The 19,777-nt window shown below is 40.9% G+C and overlaps 1 protein-coding gene across 4 annotated transcripts in view; it reads right to left on the bottom strand.

The window, feature by feature from the left end:
* The window catches only part of KLHL5 (kelch like family member 5), an 88,191-nt gene that overhangs the window by 29,021 nt on the left and 39,393 nt on the right, over window positions 1-19,777 (bottom strand). The window contains exon 1 of one of the 4 annotated variants that reach the window (XM_073645945.1): window positions 19,640-19,756. The exons of 1 other annotated variant lie outside the window; for it this stretch is intronic. Coding sequence is in view for 1 of the 3 variants with exons in the window: in XM_073645930.1 (XP_073502031.1) it covers window positions 13,723-14,102 (380 nt within the window). In the remaining 2 variants the exon portion in view is untranslated. Of the gene's footprint in view, window positions 1-9,209; window positions 9,230-13,722; window positions 14,514-19,639; window positions 19,757-19,777 lie in introns of those variants that run through there. 2 more of the 4 variants (XM_073645930.1, XM_073645953.1) reach the window with 2 other exon arrangements.

The following is a 19,777-nucleotide window of genomic DNA, read 5'->3' as shown; positions in this document are numbered from 1 at the left end:
GAAAAGTGAATCTATACTTACCTGTATGCCTCATATTAGAGGTCTTGTGGCTGTGAAATTGCTTTTTATTTCTTGTGGCTTACGATGTGTTCCCGTCCAGGGAACGAGAAGAAATCCCATCTACTTGTTTAAATAAAATATTTCTCCCCTCCCCTGCAGGTCACAGTGCCCAGTGACGTGCAGTTCCCATAGTCGGATCCCGTGCCTGGGCACGCCACCTTTTTCCGTAAGGCGCATTTCTTCCTGCCGTCTGTGTTCAAGTGTAGAGCAGGGATCTTGTGCGCAGGCGCTGGAAAGTCAGAGTGACTCGCCGACACCTGCGCACAAGATCCCTGCTCTGCAAGGATACAGACGGCAGGAAGATATGCGCCTTGCGAAAGAAGGTGAAGTGCGCAGGCACGGGATCGGCGCCTGCGCAATAGAGCACTGCGGCACTGTGCTCATACAAACCCGGCTGGGAGGAAACAAAGCGCTGTCTATAAGAGCTGCGCTTCGCGCACGCACCGGCGGTGGGGGGAGGGGAAGCGCACGTCACAGCTCCCTGTGACATGTGGGGGAGGGAAAATGGTAACTAGGCTGATAGGCGGCGATTTAGGGCATTAATAATCAGATAGGCGGGCATTGCTTTGCGTTTCCTGGACGCCAAGCCTGTTGAAAACCAAAAAGATAAAACTATTTTTCTCTGCAATCAGACCTCTACTATGGGCCATACAGGTAAGTATAGATTTACTTTTCTATAACCTGTATGCCCATAATAGAGGTCTGATATCTCCCAGGGGGTGACAGATTCCCTTTAACACCCACCCAGACCTCCATGGTTCAGAACTTATGAAATGTCAAAAAAGTTTTGTAAAAGTGCAGTTACTCTTTAACTAGAGGCGAACTTCTAATTATATATTCCTTTTAAAAATTGTTATTACAGCCCATGAAAAGCATGGAATCTATGACAGCATTGTGCAAACTCTATATGGATTCTGAATGAGCTCCTCTGACACAATATTAAACTCGCCCCACCCCAAAATACAATACAATACAATAGATTTATAAATAGATGTCCTCAATCACAGAGAAACCAAATTTGGTAATCTACAAAAATACCTCCGTAAACAAGGCAAGGAACACGTCCACTGTGCTTTTATGGAATCATTGTGACGAAAAACAGAAATAGAAGTTTTCATGGTTTTCTGCAGTTTGGGTTTTATACCTGGAATGCCAGAATCACAAAATGAGGTCTGGCTATTTTTTTTTTTCACTAATTTTTTTTTGATCATCTGCTAAAGGTTTATGAAAAAGGTTATCTTCACCGATTATACATTAAATGATCTTATGTGATATAGGGGCATTAGTGTGTGAACAAGAACCTATAAAGATAACTACAAATAAATAGAGCCTGGACATATTTTGAGGCGTTATAAGCAATGGGTGTTGGGACCGTGTTGATTAAAGTATATAATGTCATAGAGATGACGGATCAGAGTATGGGTAAGGGGATATTTCCAGAGAAAACGACATGATTTTCCTTCAACACTAAGTCTAGGGTCACACGACCGTATTCTCTCGATCAAGAAAAACGGTCCGATTATGCTGATCAGAGTTTGCTCAGAGTGAGATCCGATTTTCTTGGAGAAACTTTTTTTTTTCTCTCCACCTTCATCTTCTCCATTATGTCAGTCTGTGAAAATGGGACCGCACTCGATTTTTCCAACAGATTCCGTGACTTGAATGGGAGAGTCTCAGAGGCAAATAGTGCATGCTGACATTTTTTTTTTTCCTTGGACCACTTGTTAGAGTAAAAAATTTGACATGTGCACGAGTGCCATCAGTCAAAACCATGGAAAGCACTTGTCTGATTTAAAAGGATGAGAGCATGAGCCCTTAAAGAGAGAAATTCCCGTTAAAATCCACTTTTTGGTTAATGAGGTTTTTAGTTCTGGCTTGGTTTTTTTAGTTGTTTTTTAGAACTAGTTTTGTAAGGCTTTTTTGCAGCTTTTTTCTTGCACCTTTTTAACGGTGACAAGTTTGTTGCTGATCCCACAGAAATCCACATAAAAGAAGTGACATCACTTTTGTTTCTGTGATGAGGGTTTTCAAAACCTCGTCGCAGAAAAACCCATTGCTTTATGAACAGCAAGGTAACGTATTTAAAGACTAAGCAGTCGATCCACATTGCTGTGTGAACATACCCTAAGTTTTTTGTGTGTCAGATGTTTTTTCTGCTTCTTTTCATTTAAATAATCTTTAGTAAGGGTTTTTACAATATAGGGGAAGGGAAAAAACAGAACTTCCAATCTTTGTAGAATGATAAAATGTAATATATACAGTACAGACCAAATGTTTGGACACACCTTCTCATTTAAAGATTTTTCTGTATTTTCATGAGCATGAAAATTGTACATTCACACTGAAGGCATCAAAACTATGAATTAATACATGTGGAATTATATACTTAACAAAAAAGTGTGAAACAGCTGAAAATATGTCTTATATTCTAGGTTCATCAAAGTAGCCACCTTTTGCTTTGATGACTGCTTTGCACACTCTTGGCATTCTCTTGATGAGCTTCAAGAGGTAGTCACCGGAAATGGTCTTCACTTCACTGGTGTGCCCTGTCAGGTTTAATAAGTGGGATTTCTTGGCTTATAAATGGGGTTGGGACCATCAGTTGTGTTGTGCAGAAGTCAGGTGCATACACAGCTGATAGTCCTACTGAATAGACTGTTAGAATGTGTATTATGGCAAGAAAAAAGCAGTTAAGTAAAGAAAAACGAGTGGCCATCATTACTTTAAGAAATAAAGGTCAGTCAGTGCGAAAAATTGGGAAAACTTTGAAAGTGTCCCCAAGTGTACTTGCAAAAACCATCAAGCGCTACAAAGAAACTGGCTCACATGACGACCGCCCCAGGAAAGGAAGACCAAGAGTCACCTCTGCTCCTGAGGATAAGTTTATCTGAGTCACCAGCCTCAGAAATCACAGGTTTACAGCAGCTCAAATTAGAGACCAGGTCAATGCCACACAGAGTTCTAGCAGCAAGCACATCTCTTCAACAACTGTGAAAAGGAGACTTTGTGCAGCAGGCCTTCATGGTAAAATAGCTGCTAGGAAACCACTACTAAGGACAGGCAACAAGCAGAAGAGACTTGTTTTGGCTAAAGAACACAAGGAATGGACATTAGACCAGTGGAAATCTGTGCTTTTTCTGATAAGTCCAAATTTGAGATCTTTGGTTCCAACCACCGTGTCTTTGTGCAACGCAGAAAAGGTGAACGGATGGACTCTACATGCCTGGTTCCCACCGTGAAGCATGGAAGAGGAGGTGTGATGGTGTGGGGGTGCTTTGCTGGTGACACTGTTGGGGATTTATTCAAAATTGAAGGCATACTGAACCAGCATGGCTACCACAGCATCTTGCAGCGGCATGCTATTCCATCCGGTTTGCATTTAGTTGGACCATCATTTATTTTTCAACAGGACAATGACCCCAAACACACCTCCAGGCTGTGTAAGGGCTATTTAACCAAGAAGGAGAGTGATGGGGTGCTACGCCAGATGACCTGGCCTCCACAGTCACCAGACCTGAACCCAATCGAGATGGTTTGGGGTGAGCTGGACCGCAGAGTGAAAGCAAAAGGGCCAACAAGTGCTAAGCATCTCTGGGAACTCCTTCAAGATTGTTGGAAGACCATTTCCGGTGACTACCTCTTGAAGCTCATCAAGAGAATGCCAAGAGTGTGCAAAGCAGTCATTAAAGCAAAAGGTGGCTACTTTGAAGAACCTAGAATATAAGACATATTTTCAGTTGTTTCACACTTTTTTGTTAAGTATATAATTCCACATGTGTTAATTCATAGTTTTGATGCCTTCAGTGTGAATGTACAATTTTCATAGTCAAGAAAATACAGAAAAATCTTTAAATGAGAAGGTGTGTCCAAACCTTTGGTCTGTACTGTATATGGATACATACGGATTGAGAATATACTTTAAAGAACTGAACAAAATATTACATATATAAGATTAACTGACAAAGTGGCTAAATAAATTCTAAATCACACGAAATATAAAAATGTGGAAGAGGAAGCGGAAATAGAAGGAAAAAAAAAGGAGAGGAAGAGGAGGGACCTTAAAAGCAAAGGAGGGGGGAAAGATATTAACGGGAAGAAGGGGAAGGAAAATACTAGGAAAACAGGGAAAGAAAACTAAAGGGTTAAAAAAAGAGAGAGTCTTCTGAGAATATTTTTCCATGGATGTTATACATTATGAACAACTAAATGATTATATCAACTTGTGTAGACATTTAAGCATACTGGTGATATCCTGGTTTATCTTGAGTGACTGACTTCACTTTGGAGGGGAAGTACAAGTTCCATAATGACCATTTAGAATGGTATTTTGAAATAGAATTGTTTTTGAGGGCAAATGCAAGCTCAATTGTGTTATGTTGAGAGAGACCTTTTCCAAAATGTCATTTATAGAGGGTATATCCTCTGCTTTCCACTTAGCAGTAATAAGTAGTCTGACGAGTGCAAAAATAAGTAGAGTAATATGCTTCATTTCTTTGGGGAGAGTATCTGACTCTAGTGAAAAAAAGAGAGAGTTGAGGAGTCATGTGTATTCTATGTTTCCCCAGATCGTAGATAAAATCATATATCTTTTTCCATAATAAACAAATTTTTAGACAGGTCCAGAAGACGTGAAAAACATTACATTTGAACACACATTTCCTCCAACACAGATCAGAAGAAGTTGGGAAGGCTTCCTTGAGTCTCACAGGGTCACCGAGAAATAATCTTGAAAAAAATGTTGTTGTATATTTGCATTTACAAAGAGTTTATAAGTAGATTTCAAAACTTGCTGCCATTCTTTATCAGAGAATTTTTTTATTTAGGTCAGCTTCCCATTTCAAAATGGGTTTTGATTTGGCAAATTCCAGATCTTCATTAAAGGGGTTGTCCACTACTTTATAATCCCCCTCACATGTATCCCCCCGGGGCCCCTAAGACTTCTTGTAATTACCATAATGCCTGTGAGCGGCGCTATCACTGGCAGCTCACAGGCATCACATGACCCCCGGCTGCAGCCGGCTCTGGCATCCGCTGATGTCACGACAAGTGCTGGCAGCAGCCGGGGGTCTCTGTCTTCTGCCTTCCACAGTGGAAGCCTGGCTGTGGGCGGTGATATTCCCCATGTGTCACATCTGGCATCCACCACGCGCTCTGCCTTTCCTCATTCATTGGGAAAGCGTGCCGTGGATGCTGGGTGTGACGCGGGGGGTATCCCCGCCCACAACCCAGCAGCCACCGCGGGGACCCCAGCGCTGAGTCACGCCTCACTTGTCGTGACGTCAGCGCGGGGTCATGTGATGCCTGTGAGCGGCCACTGATAGCGCCACTCGCAGGCATTATCTGCAATACAAGGTATTTACAAGAAATCTTAGGGGCCCTGGGGGGGATACATTGGGAGGGCGGGGGGGGGGAGTAGTGGACAACTTCTTTAAATAAGGTGTAGATATTTTTCATGTTCCAAATTTTTTCAGAGAAAGGACGGTCTAGTAAAGTAATAATGAAACATGATAAGGCCCACGGAAAGGATATATTATTGCTTGTAAATTATCTTAACGCTAATAAATTAAGGAGTTCCTCTTCTGGAAGGCCGTATAAGACTTTTAGAGAATGGAAGTTTAAAAGAGCTTCTTTATTTGGGCCTGTAAGGATAGGGGAACAGTTTTTGATTCCCAATTTAAACCATTTTCCAAAAGGAAATTTTGGAAGAATTGAATTGAAAATGAATAGAGGAATTTTATCGGGAGAATAAGGACAGGTCTTATCCGAAGTGAGCTTGAAAAGTCTCTTCCACTGGATTACTGTGGCTTTTTATAAGGGGTGTGAAGGTAGAGGGAGATTTGTAGTAAATAAGTGAATTAGAAATAGAGATGGTATAGGGTAGCCTTTTCTGCTTCTTTTGATCGAGTGGTTAGAATTGTAGCTTTGTTTCGGATACCAATGCCTCAAGAATTGACAAGTTGCTTATATTTCAATGCTTAAAAAAACAGCACTATGTGCACTAAATATTTTAGTTCAAAGAGTATTTAAAGCAGTTTTTCATGTGGATTTTGGAGCAGAATCTGCTTCAAAAAATATTTGTATGTACATAAGAATACTTCTACTTAGCAATATTTTTTTTTACAAAATTTCTGTGACAGAAAATCTGTTTCATTCATGTAAGGTTTCAGAAAGTATTTTGATTACTTTTAGTTCACTTTAGTAGATAGACAGCCCCACAAATTTCTGTAACAAATCTGCCATGTGGGAACATATCCTTAGGGCTTATTCACGTGCAGTGTTTTTGATACTTTTTTTCTCTCAGGTGGAAAAAATGTAGTTCACTAGAGTAACAGCAAAATCAATGAGATTCCCAAAACCTCATTTATGCTGTATTTTTCTTGTGTTCATTAACCCATGTTGTGTTTTTTTTTAAAACACAGTATGTCAAATATTTTTTTTTACCATTTTACCGATGTTTTCCCCAATGGAGTAAAAATTGGTATTCACTATAGAAAGAATCTATAAAAAAAAACAAAAAACACTCTTGGGGCATCTTGTAGACACCAGCATATTTTTTTATGCAGAAGAAGCTTCAGGATAGAATATCCATCTACAGCGAGTACAGAAAGTATTCAGAGCTCTTTAAATGTTTCACTCTTTGTTTCATTGCAGCCATTTGGTAAATTCTAAAAAGTTCATTTTTTTCTCATTAAAGTACACTCTGCACCCCATCTTGACTGAAAAAAAAACAGAAATGTAGAAATTTTTGCAAATTTATAAAAAAAAAAACAACTGAAATATCACATGGTCATAAGTATTCAGACCCTTTGCTCAGACACTCATATTTAAGTCACATGCTGTCCATTTCCTTGTGATCCTCCTTGAGATGGTTCTACTCCTTAATTGGAGTCCACCTGTGTTTAATTAAACTGATAGGACTTGATTTGGAAAGGCACACACCTGTCTATATAAGACCACACAGCTCACAGTACATGCCAGACCAAATGAGAATCATCAGCTCAAAGGAACTGCCCAAGGAGCTCAGAGACAGAATTGTGGCAAGGCACAGATCTGGCCAAGGTTACAAAAGAATTTCTGCATTACTCAAGGATCCTAAGAGCACAGTGGCCTCCATAATCCTTAAATGGAAGAAGTTTGGGACCACCAGAAGTCTTCCTAGACCTGGCCATCCAGCCAAACTGAGCAATCGTGGGAGAAGAGCCTTGGTGAAAGAGGTAAAGAAGAACCCCAAGATCACTGTGGCTGAGCTCCAGAGATGCAGTAGGGAGATGGGAGAAAGTTCCACAAAGTCAACTATCACTGCAGCCCTCCACCAGTCAGGCCTTTATGGCAGAGTGGCCCGACGGAAGGACTCCCAGACTATGAGAAATAAGATTCTCTGGTCTGATGAGACGAAGATAGAACTTTTTGGTGATAATTCTAAGCGGTATGTGAGGAGAAAACCAGGCACTGCTCATCACCTGCCCAATACAATCTCAACAGTGAAACATGGTGGTGGCAGCATCATGCTATGAGGGTGTTTTTCAGCTGGAGGGACAGGACGACTGGTTGCAATTGAAGGAAACATGAACACGGCCAAGTACAGAGATATCCTGGATGAAAACCTCTTCCAGATTGTTCCTGACCTCAGACTTGGCCGAAGGTTCATCTTCCAACAAAACAATGACCCTAAGCACACAGCTAAAATAACAAAGGAGTGGCTTCAGAACAACTCTGTGACCATTCTTGACTGGCCCAGCCAGAGCTCTGACCTAAACCCAATTGAGCATCTCTGGAGAGACCTGAAAAAGGCTGTCCACCAACGTTCACCATCCAACCTGACGGAACTGGAGAGGATCTGCGAGGAAGAATGGAAGAGGATCCCCAAATGCAGGTGTGAAAAACTTGTTGCGTCATTCCCAAGAAGACTCATGGCTGTACTAGCTCAAAAGGGGGCTTCTACTCAATACTGAGCAAAGGGTCTGAATACTTATGACCATGTGATATTTCAGTTTTTCTTTTTTAATAAATTTGCAAAAATTTCTACATTTCTGGGTTTTTTTCCAGTTAAGATGGGGTGCAGAGTGTAATTTAATGAGAAAAAAAATGAACTTTTTAGAATTTGCCAAATGGCATCAATGAAACAAAGAGTGAAAATTTTAAAGGGGTCTGAATACTTTCCGTACCCACTGTACATGTGGTTTGTTTTAAATACCCCAACGAACTGATGATCATCTCTAAAAAGCCTAAAGTTAAAAATGACACATTTCCTTTGTATTTTAGAAAAAAATATATATATATACATGTTATATAAATATCAAAAAAAGCAGAAACAGCACCAGCAACGGAATTTTGGTGCCAGTTTGAGAAAGGCTCACACACAGAGCCAAAACCTCGCCATCGGCCCATTTATCTTTTTGTCATTTTTAAAGTGTAAAAGCTGAAATATATACAGTATAAGTATATTTTTTTTTTTTTGACTAAAATACAAAGGAAATGTGTCATCTTTAACTTTAGGCTTTTTAGAGATCATTTCATCTTCAACTTTAACTGTTCACAATAAGAGTAATATTGAACAGGGGTGCCCAAACTTTTATATGCCACTGTATTTATCAATGTTAATCATCATTATTAAACCCCTGTATATATGACCTTCATTCAGGTTATATTTTATAGGTGTCTAAATAGTGCAGAGTTATATAGGGTTGTTTAGGGACAGCCACCGACGAGCAGTAGCACCACTTATCGTTTTATCCTAGGGTGCCAACCTCAGCGGCTAGGTAGGTATATCACTATAGGATATAACAAAAGGGTTTAGTAGGTTATTTGGTGTTGTTTCCATGTTATGTTTTTTTTTAATGCATATCAAATAATATTTGCGTTTTAAGGTTTTTAAGAACTACTATTACTTCCTAAATTCACACGGTTCTGCTTTCACCACAACCCAGCATGGTGCTTTGGGAGCTTCCACTGTTACCAGTAACAGCACTACAGTTCAGTAAGCGAAAGTCCCAATTCTCAACTCGCCGCTCCGGGTCAATATCCTCTTAGGGAAGCTAGTTTTGCCACACAGTGGCCGGTACTTAGCTTCTCTGCTTGCCGACGGCTCAGAACTACCACACGGGGCACTCTCTTCATCTTGCATTCCGTGCGCCGATTAGTACCGTTACCTTTTTGGCTTGCAAACCCAGGACAGTCCCGCTAGGCCTCCTGCCTCAGATCCCGTCTCTGTAGAATCATTCACTCCTTCTATCTCTTTTCCTCGTCACTACTCTGGATCATGCTATCCATTGCCTCCGTCTCCTCTCACTTCTGGGACACCCACTTCGTCTGCTAGCTGGTCAGACCTTAGGTCTGCTTCTACTGCACACTGGGCCCTATCTGACTTCCTCACAGGAAACTAGCTCTGTCCCTTCACTTTAGCCCCTCCCACTCTGGGCTAGTCCCAACTATTAACCCTAACCGTCCCTGTAAACTCCCTGCTGCTGGCCAGAACACATTCTATCACTAATAACGTACATTACTAAACACATTACACATCAAAATACACGTGTCTTCAAGGGGGAACCTGAGCAGAACTTCCATCTTCCTATATTGAATATACATACTTCATATTAAGCATTGGAAAATTCTGGTACCAAAGGACATTGCATATAGATATCAGTTTTATTGCAAGTCTAACACTGCACATTACAGAATTTATATTTGCAAGCCTCTGACAATGAGAATATGGAGGAAAAGGATACAACAGTCATTTTCCTTTTACACCTGCCAAATCAGTTAACAAAGCCGTCCATGATGTCATAACACAATGGAGCGTTATCACAGGACAATGACTGCCGACATCACACAATTGTAATCAGCTTGAAAAATCTCACGACAGCAATAAGACATTAATAGGAGGATTATATATTCAAAAGACAGAACACCTACAATGAAAAACACGTTACTTTAAATGGAACTTGATTTTCTGTGGGCTATTGTATGCCTAAGTTCACATGCAAGAGTTTAACCAATTCATGCAATGTGCCATTGAGTATTTCTGCTAATAGAAAATTATAGAACTGCTTCTTTAAGGAAATAACATGTTACCAAGTTTTGCAAATCGGAGCCATAGCTGTGCTCAAAGAAATCTAAAGTGGCAAAATCTGCTGCGGATTTCATTGCTGAAATGAGGCAGCATTTCCAAACATTTCACTGTTTGCATTGTACTTGTCCTTGTACACAACTGGTAGAAAAACATGGCCTTGCTGCCCCTATACATTACAAGATAAAACGGTTTTCAGTGCACGTCAGTCTAATAAAGTCTAGAGACTGTCCACGCTTTCTCCATCAGTATCCCACCAGTACTATAGGTACTGAAATTGTCATTCACTTACTTTATAGTATACAATGCACCTGCTATGACCCAATGGCTAGTCTGCTCTGAACTGAAAGCCCATTTCACTTCTCTGTTAAGTTTGTATGAAGTTGGACAGTCAAAAGAGCAGGAGCTCAGAAATGATAAAAACACACAAATGGAAAGGACTTTGTTACACCTGCACTGACCTCTCACATGTGTACTGGTCTCCCTAATACCTGAATTATCCCTGCTAGAAATGGTTTATTTTTAAAGGGAATCTGCCAGCAGGTTTTTGCTATGTAATCTGACAGCAGCATGAGGTAGGGAGAGAAACCCTGATTCCAGCCATGTATCCCTAAGTTAATTGGGTGCAGCAGTTGTGATAAAGATCTGTTTTCTCTGCTGCAGATCTAGCAGAGCTTGGAATGCTGAGCTGATCACTGAGCCCACATCACTGATTGGCTGCTTTCTGTCAATATGCATTGTACACAGAAAGCTGCAAATCAGTGGTGGCAGGGAGGTTGGACCAGGAGGCATGAGACACCTAGTGACAATCTACTGCTAATAATACACTGATATTTTTGAAACCGCAAAACAGAGCCTAGTAAGTGACACATCGCTGGAATCAGAGTCTCTGCCCCTACATCATGCTGCTCTCACATTACACTGTAACAGGCATATATTATTTTCTTTTTTTAAAATAAAGAATGTAATATCAAAAAAAAAAATGTTGCAAACATTTAAAAAAAATACATGTAATACAAAAACCTGATTTAAAGGGAACCTGTCACGTCCTAGTTGCTATGTACACTGCCCCCATTGGTTTGTTAGCGATGCAATGTGCATCACTAACAAGCTGTTTTTATGAAAATCAATGGTAGTATAATGATGTTATAACATTATATATACTTTATCTTACCTGCTTGTATTCAGTCATAGGGGTGTGATCCTCAGATTCAGTCATGGGCGGTCGCCGGGTTCAGCTAGTGATGGCGCCGCCCATGACATTTGAATACTGCTCCTGGTAAGGGCTAGGTTTGAGAGGCGCATGCGCATTTGCACACGTCGGGCTGCTGGTCCGGCACGTATACAAAATAATTACACTGAGGCGGTGTGATTACCAGCTTCAGTGCGCACGCGGTGTGACCTTTGGCTCCCGGCCCGTGCGCGGTCAATGTATCATGCGGTCACCGCTGCAGTGTCACTGCGCATTGCATCACTAACAACGCAATGGGGGCAGCGTATATAGCAACTAGGACGTGACAGGTTCCCTTTAACAATAGATTATTTACTGACACACTCTATTTAAAGAGGGATTCTGCTAGAAAAATCAGGGGCTCAGAGGTTCAAATTCAGAGGGTGGTCTAATATACAACCTGTCTAGATTCTAATTTCAAGCCCCCAAATTTGAAGCTTACTGAAAAAGTATGAAAGCTGCAAGATAGCATATTTTGGAAATCTCGTACAGCAATTGTGTATGAAAAAAAAACGTGCTTGTGTGATAAACATGACTGCAGCAAGGAGGAGAAAACTTCTAGTAGTTTTCCAGTTTCAGATAAACAAACAAACTGCGCATTACTCCCCCTCCCTGGGTCTAGCGCAGAGTTCCCCCTGAAGTTCCTGGGGTCTGTCATTGTCTGCAGCGCTGATAAATTAGGTCTCTTCACTGTTAATAGCATCGCCAGAGAAGAGTCAGGGACTGCATCTACCCTGGTACTTCGTAGTGTCATCCCCCATTTAAAACCTGATTCACATTTGAATATAATTTCAAGCAAGTTTTACAAAAACTGAGCTAGACAAATGTATGTGCTAGTAGCAGATACAAATAATCTTTTACAAAGAAATACTTTTTTTTTAAATGAAGAATACTCTGCTTTCTACCGCCCAATATGACCCGTAGTGTCTGCTGATCCGCTCAGCACACAGAAATACAGTACTGCAGAAATAGATAACCACCTCAAATACTAGAATACCCCATAAAATATTAAGAGCAACAATGTTCTGTTCCATAAAGCGCCCCACAGATATTGACCTCACAAATTATAGTGAGAAAAAACTTTAGTGACCCACAGATGGAGCACTAAATAGTTACAATTTACTAAGGCAGATTATGCAAACTTGAAAAACACATACCGTATATGGGATCTTTTCAGGACTTAAAGGGAACATGAGAGCTGATACATGCTGCCCAAAACATGGCTGTATGTATAAAGTACTATCATTTGTGTTATTCTGCCAGGTATGTATTACTTATAGGTATATGGCACACACATAGGGATAGACCTTTCACTCAATGGGAGCAGGACCAGAAGAAGTCGCTGAGGACCAGCCTCATGGACTAGTCACCTGAGCTGCACAGTCCCTGGCAGGCTTTTAAATGGACAGCCTCCTACCTGATGGTGTACCTTGCACCTCTTCTAATTTTTAGGCCCATGTAACATCATTGCTGCAGAGTGATGCACACATTACAGCACCCCAGACCTAGTAATCAGAAGAGGCGCTGGGGATGCCGGCGGGTAGGAGCCGATTTGTAGAATTCCTGTGTAGCAGCCAGAGACAACTGATATTGTAGCTGGAACGGGGAAAGCAAATAGATTTTCTCATCTCCATTAAGCTAGGGTGACACCAGCGTATATTCTCTCATCTGAATCGGGCCGACTATGCAAATCACACGCTGACCAGAGTATGCACCGATTACCGATTCTGTCGGATGAGGAGAAGATGTAAGAAATTTATTTTCTGCGTCTTCTCCATTGTGCATGGAAATCAGACTGTACTCAGATGTCATCTCAGTGCAGTCCGATGTTTTCCACGCAGTCATTAACTTGTATGGCCAACTGCGATCCAAATATCGGATCAAACTCGAGAATGCAGTGATTTTTTTTTTTCCTCTGACCGACTCTGTCCAAAGAAAAAGATCGGACATAGGATAACATAGGTCAGAGTGCGATCCAAAGTTTTGTCTGATCGCACTCTGACAGCAAAAACTGTCGTCTGCACGAGCCCTTAAAATCACATTAAATATCATTTAGAAAATGCAATGAAAAAAAAAATTTGAAAAAGAAACAATTGCAGCCCATAGCAGAAAAAAACAAACAAAACAAGCGACAAAAATCAGCAAAAACCATAGCATTTAATTACTGTAAAAAAAAGAATCCATGAGAAATAAATTTGTCTAAAATGCATTATTTCCCCACAAACAATGCAGTATGTGAAGACCTGGCTCCCCGAATGTATATTTGTCCTATGCATTATAGATAAAAAAAAAATTCCAAATATTCCAAAGTTCATTCTCCCTCTAAGATACATTACATAGCTAATAACCAAAATGTTATTCGGACCTGCATGAACTGCTCTCTGAGTCAATGTCCTCCTCGCTGCCACCATCCTCGGTTTCGGGCTTGTTGAGCCAATGTCCAGCTTCAGATGCACCTGCTGTAAGTTCGGCTGAGGAGGCGTTATTCTCAGGGGCAGATGCCATGGTGCATGGAAGCAAATTTTGGAAGCCCTGATTGCAGGTTCTCCTGTATTCCACTGTCTGCAAGGGCACGGGGAGGTTGTTCGATTCCAAAAACTTTCTGTCCCCAGTCACTGGGCTCTGATCACCACTCAAATAGTCTCCATGTTGGGTGGCACTGACCGGTGCTGTCGGGTGACCAAACCACCTCCATCTGATTTTTAGTATCTGCTTTACATCAAAGTCCTTGCGGGAACCAGACATTCTCTTAGAGAGCAAATGATTGTCTAGGCAACTAAGGGAGGAAGAAAAAACCCACACTACACAGCCAAGATCTACATATCCAACCTGATCGAATGAAAGGACCAGCTGCAGGAGAACACAGGGTGGAGGACAACGAGAAGATGACCCTTCCTTGGATGCTAGATATCACTCATTGCCACTTGAAGTCATGTAGATGCCCTGTAAGGAGCCGCAGTCTAAGTGCCTCCAGGATGAGAATCTATAAAGTGCACCACTTTCTGCTGCATTTCTCTGCGAGTCTGTGACTATTTGCTTCTCAAAGACACTGACAGCGTTCATTAAAGTCTTTCCAATGCTCAACACCTCCCCCTTCTCCATACCCACAAATGACAGCTCCATTCACATGCTTCATCTTCTGAGGCCACAAGAGCTCAAATGCACCAACAATTACCTTCTCAGCATCATTATTCCTGGCCGAGCCGTAGAAAAAACACAGCATATGAAGTGGAAAGGATTACCCAGGACAAGCACATTGTCCTCAGAGGCTGCCAGACTTGTTTACATCTAATGGACGGTTAATTAATATTTCAGCATAATGGACCTGATCAATATGTTTCTCATTCCTACTATTGTGTGATGTTCGGAAACTACAGCCGAGCGAAGGCCATATGCTGCCCACATTGCTGAAAAATAGTCGCCGGGAACAGGAGTTAAAATCATTCATGAATTTACAGTCTGGACCCAAGACAAAAAAAAAAAAATGTTATTAGGTAGAAAAAAATTCAGAAATCATCATGTATAATGGCTATTGATCCAGGGATGCATTATCATATATTCTGAGTCAGGAACGTATGAGCCAAAGAGAGGAGAGCGTGCTACCAGGTCATGCGCCCTAAGTGATGGTGTCAGGAAGGTAGTTACGTACAGGGTTAATGCACCAAACTAAACCTTTGCCCTGGATGAAAGCCTAGCGGAAACGCTGCTTAATGGTCTCCTGGAACAGATACCCCCCATACCCCACTTTAGGCTAGTGGCACATGGAGACACTGAAATTGCAGAGACACATTACAACATGGGACCTAATGATCTTCTATGGTGTCGCTATGTGACATCCGAGTCAAAGGTGTTTCTAAAAGTTGCACGGGACACATTTCCCATAAACTTCAATGCGAGTCGTACACGGCATTCAACTTGCGGCAGGATGGATAAAGTCACCCACATTCATCAATAGTGGAATAAGTGTAGCCAACTCTTTAATGGGCTCAAGTCAACTCTGACACTCCAGATTTAGCCAAATTCACACCTTAATATTAAATTTGGTGCAAATGTCAGAGGTACCGTTCACAAGCTCTCAGTGTAAGCCTATGTGAGTCTCACTCTGGACTCGTTCTGCCTCTCATAGACTTACACTGAGTAGTAATGTCCGGCTCATTCAGCAAACACTGGAGCGATCCGGCAGGTCACAACCTGCAGAAGACTGACCGGAGCGGTGCTGATAACAGGAGAAGACAGCGGCTGATGAGTATAAGACTAGGGGCAGGACCTTACATTAGTTACACCACTCCAGCTGTACAATACAAAAAAATGTTGGAGTGGTGCTTTAAATTTGATCACATGAAAAGAAGAAAATCCTTAGAATAAGGCCTCCTTCACACCCCTGTAGAAAACACATGCGTGAAAAAACGGTACTAGTGTTAGTGTTTCCATCCGTGTGTCTGTTTTTATCATCAGTGTTTTTCCAGTATGGATAAAGAATAAAAGAAATTCCAAATCTTCTCCTATCTCCGTGTGTTTTACACTGACACACGGTCCATGTAAAAACACGGACATGTACACAGCACTATAGGCTATAATGGGTACGTGTGGGATCCGTGAAAAAAACGAACACCACATGTAAGGGGAGTCTTATCCATTAGGTCAGTGGGCCCGATGGTCAGGACAGCACACAACTCTTTTCTGGTCCTGTTGTGGAACTAGAAGTGACAGCATGTCCTACTTACTTCAACCGAGCCATTATGGGAATTCTACATCTACAACTAATAGATAAATCAGTTGTCCTCAGTCCAATAATAATACTATTGTGTATAAATAGTAATAGTTGAAGCCCTCACCCTGCGCACTTCTTGCTCATTGTCCATTATTTTTTGTAATAGGGAGACTTTTAGCGTGCACTCGTTCAGGGGGTGAGGTGCTGGTGTAAGGGGGTACATAATCCCCACACAATTTAAATAGTCAGTTTTACCGCACACTCTCAAATAAGGGCAGATACAGATTTTTGTGATGCAAAATTGTTTTATTAAGGTCTGTGAAAAAATAATAAGCAATGATGCAATGCAACTATGTTACAAAATCAGACGTGACGTTTCGACCCTGTCCCGGACCTTAATCATTACGTCATTGCTCATAGCAGAATAAAATTGGAGTAAAGGGAAATAACAGAAGAAGTCCCCAGGTTGAGGTAAAATAGAACTGCAACAGAAAGAGAGATGTAAATGTTCAGGGGGTATTGATCATAAGTTGGGAGGACAATCAGTATGACCAGGTACCTGTAAAGTTGTCAGTGCTTTGTGCTTGATAGAGAGTGCTCTGTGCTTGGTAGAGAGTGCTCTGCACTTGGCAGAGAGTGCTCTGTACTTGTACTCCCGCGCCTTGCTGATGTCGCTGGCGTCGCCTGAACACTGCGGTCCATAAGCACTTTCTACCAAGTACAGAGCACTGACGACTTTACAGGTACCTGGTCATACTGATTGTCCTCCCAACTTATGATCAATACCCCCTGAACATTTACATCTCTCTTTCTATTGCAGTTCTATTTTACCTCAACCTGCGGACTTCTTCTGTTATTTCCCCTACTCCAATCTTATTCTGCTATAAGCAATGATGGAATGATTAAGGCCTGGGAAAGGGTTGAAACGTTACGTCTGATTTTGTAACATAGTTGCTTTGCATCATTGTTTATTATTTTTTCGCAGACCTTAATAAAACAATTCTGCATCGCACTTATTTGAGAGAGTGCGGTAAAACTGACTATTTAAATTGTGTGGGGATTATGTACCCCCTTACACCAGCATCTCACCCCCTGAACGAGTGCACGCTAAAAGTCTCCCTATTACAAAAAATAATGGACACTGAGCAAGAAGTGCGCAGGGTGAGGGCTTCAACTATTACTATTTATACACAAAAAGTGTATAAGTGTGTAAGGTCTGTTGGCTATGAAGGTTCCCCCCTGCACTGACCACTTATTTTTTTCAGTTATTTTATCTCTACGTCCCCCCAAAAACAGGAAGATAACTATCTCATAAGTTGACAGTGTGAGGAAGGCTAAATACAGGATGATTCTGGTAAAACAGGGTGAATTTATTTGCACTAACAGTTTTGTTTTTGCAGCAATGTAGGAAGTTAAAACATGTCATAAAATGTCATGATATTAAAATATAAGAACAGCAGAAATCACAAAATATTGTAAGATTAGACGTAGAAAAGTCTCAAGACTGAGTCAACACAAAGTAAGGAAAATAATTGGATAGCTTTGGAAAAGTCGCACATGATTTTGGAGCCATGGCTATATCAATAGCTATATCAGGGGTAGTCACATCTATAAATCCTAAGAAGACGTCAAACAGAAAGCATTTAGCGATACAAATCTGAATGATCATCACATATGGGAAATGTCAGATTCCCCTAAACATTAATCATTTTAATGGCTTTCAATTGGCCTTATTGAGGTCAGAAGTTTTCAGTTAGAATCAATATTTCTTCTAAGGGTAACGTCATACTGGCCATTTGTCACTGGTGGTTTTCCAAGGCAGGAAAAGAGCAAAGACTCTTCTTCATTAAATATTTAGGAGAGAATCTGCGGAAGATGAAAATGACTACTCTGAACTATTGTGTTTCTGATTGTTCTGAGGATTCATATAAAGATATTAAGGCATCAATAAAAAAGTGTCATTTTCTATAAGGAAGACAATGAAGAAAAAATATGAGAAAGAAAAAAAAGAGATATAAGAAGTGTAGTACAGTTATATGAAAAAGTTTGGGCACCCCTATTAATCTTAAGCTTATTGTTTCATAAAAATTGGTGTTTTTGCAACAGCTATTTCAGTTTGATATATGTAATAACTGTTGGACACAGTAATGTTTCTGCCTTGAAATGAGGTTTATTGTACTAACAGAAAATGTGCAATCTGCATTCAAACAAAATTTGACATAAAACATTAAGCATAAGATTAATAGGGGTGCCGAAACTTTTTCATATAACTGTATATACAGAATGTGAAGGCAGTAAAGGAATGCACAGACAATACTAATGCTGCATTATTTGCCCTACAAAAAAAAATGAGAAAAGAAAAATTGAGTTTCCACTGCCAGGCTGGCACACACATTAGGCTGGGTTCATACCAGGTTTCAGAATTTGGCTTTTCTGTTCTGTATAAGGAACAAAAAAACGTAATTCATGCCAGAGACTGATTCATCACATATTGCACACACTCACCATTACACATATTTATTTATTTATTTATTTTACTCGCTTATATAGCGCCATTAATTCCAAACAGCTTTATAGACATGATCATCATTGTCCCCATTGGGGCTCACAATCTTAATTCCCCATCAGTTTGTATCTACATTGACTTATAAAAGAAGGGTCGATCAGATTTCGGATCTGTTGTGTGTCATTTTACCAGAAAAACAGAGCTGCATGACTGAATCAGCAAAGGAGCCTCGAAATGTGGGCTACAATGCGAATGTGAGCCTTATGATCCATTTCGACATGTTGATTTTGGCCAATCAACGCAACATTAATGAGCGTCAATACACAGTGGCTTGTGAAAGTATTCACCCACTTGGCTTTTTACCTATTTTGTTACATAACAACCTGTATTTAAATATTTTTGTAATCCGATTTGTGTGTGATGCATCAGTACTAAATAGTCTAAGTTGGTGAAGTGAGAAAAATATAGGGATAAATTAAATTTATGGGATCAAATTACTAAAAGTTGGCATGTGCATATGTATTCACCCCTTTTGCTATGAAGCCCCTAAAAATTTATGGTGCAAGCAATAAGGCTTCATAAGGCCACAGCCCCACTATCAGAATTTGGTCAGTATTTTTTCTCAGGAGTGGGAGCCAAAACCAAGTGAGGAACAATCAGAGAAAATGTATAATAGAAACAAGTCACCAATTCTGCATTTATCACCCACTCCTGGTTTTGGCTCCCACTCCTGAGAAAAAATACTGACCGAATACTGATAGTGGGGCCGTGGCCTAAGTCACATGTCTAGTGAAAGGACGTCCACCTGTGTGCAATCTAAGTGTCACATTGTCTGTCAGTATATACACAAAGGCCACAGAGGATGCAACGCCAATTACCAAGAGGCACCACTAACCAAACAACACCATGAAGACTAAAGGAGATCTCCTAACAAATCAGGGACAAGTTGTTGAGAAGTACAAGTCAGCGTTGGGTGCTAAAAAAATATCTCAATCTCTGATGATCCCCCGGAGCACCATCAAACCCATTGTCATCCAATGGAAAAAACATGATACCACAACAAACCTGCCAAGAGAGGACCACCCACCAAAACGGTCAGCCCGGTCAAGGAGGACATCAGAGAGACAGCACAGAGACCAAAGGTAACCCTGAAGGAGCTGCAGAGTTCCCAAGCAGAGACTGGAGTATCTGTTCATACAAAGA

Source organism: Phyllobates terribilis, unplaced genomic scaffold, assembly GCF_046119375.1.
Source record: "Phyllobates terribilis strain yellow unplaced genomic scaffold, ASM4611937v1 Scaffold_1__5_contigs__length_1240528914, whole genome shotgun sequence".
NCBI lineage: Eukaryota > Metazoa > Chordata > Amphibia > Anura > Dendrobatidae > Phyllobates > Phyllobates terribilis.
The sequence above is the reverse complement of the archived record's forward strand: the minus strand, read 5'-3'. Positions and strand labels throughout refer to the sequence as shown.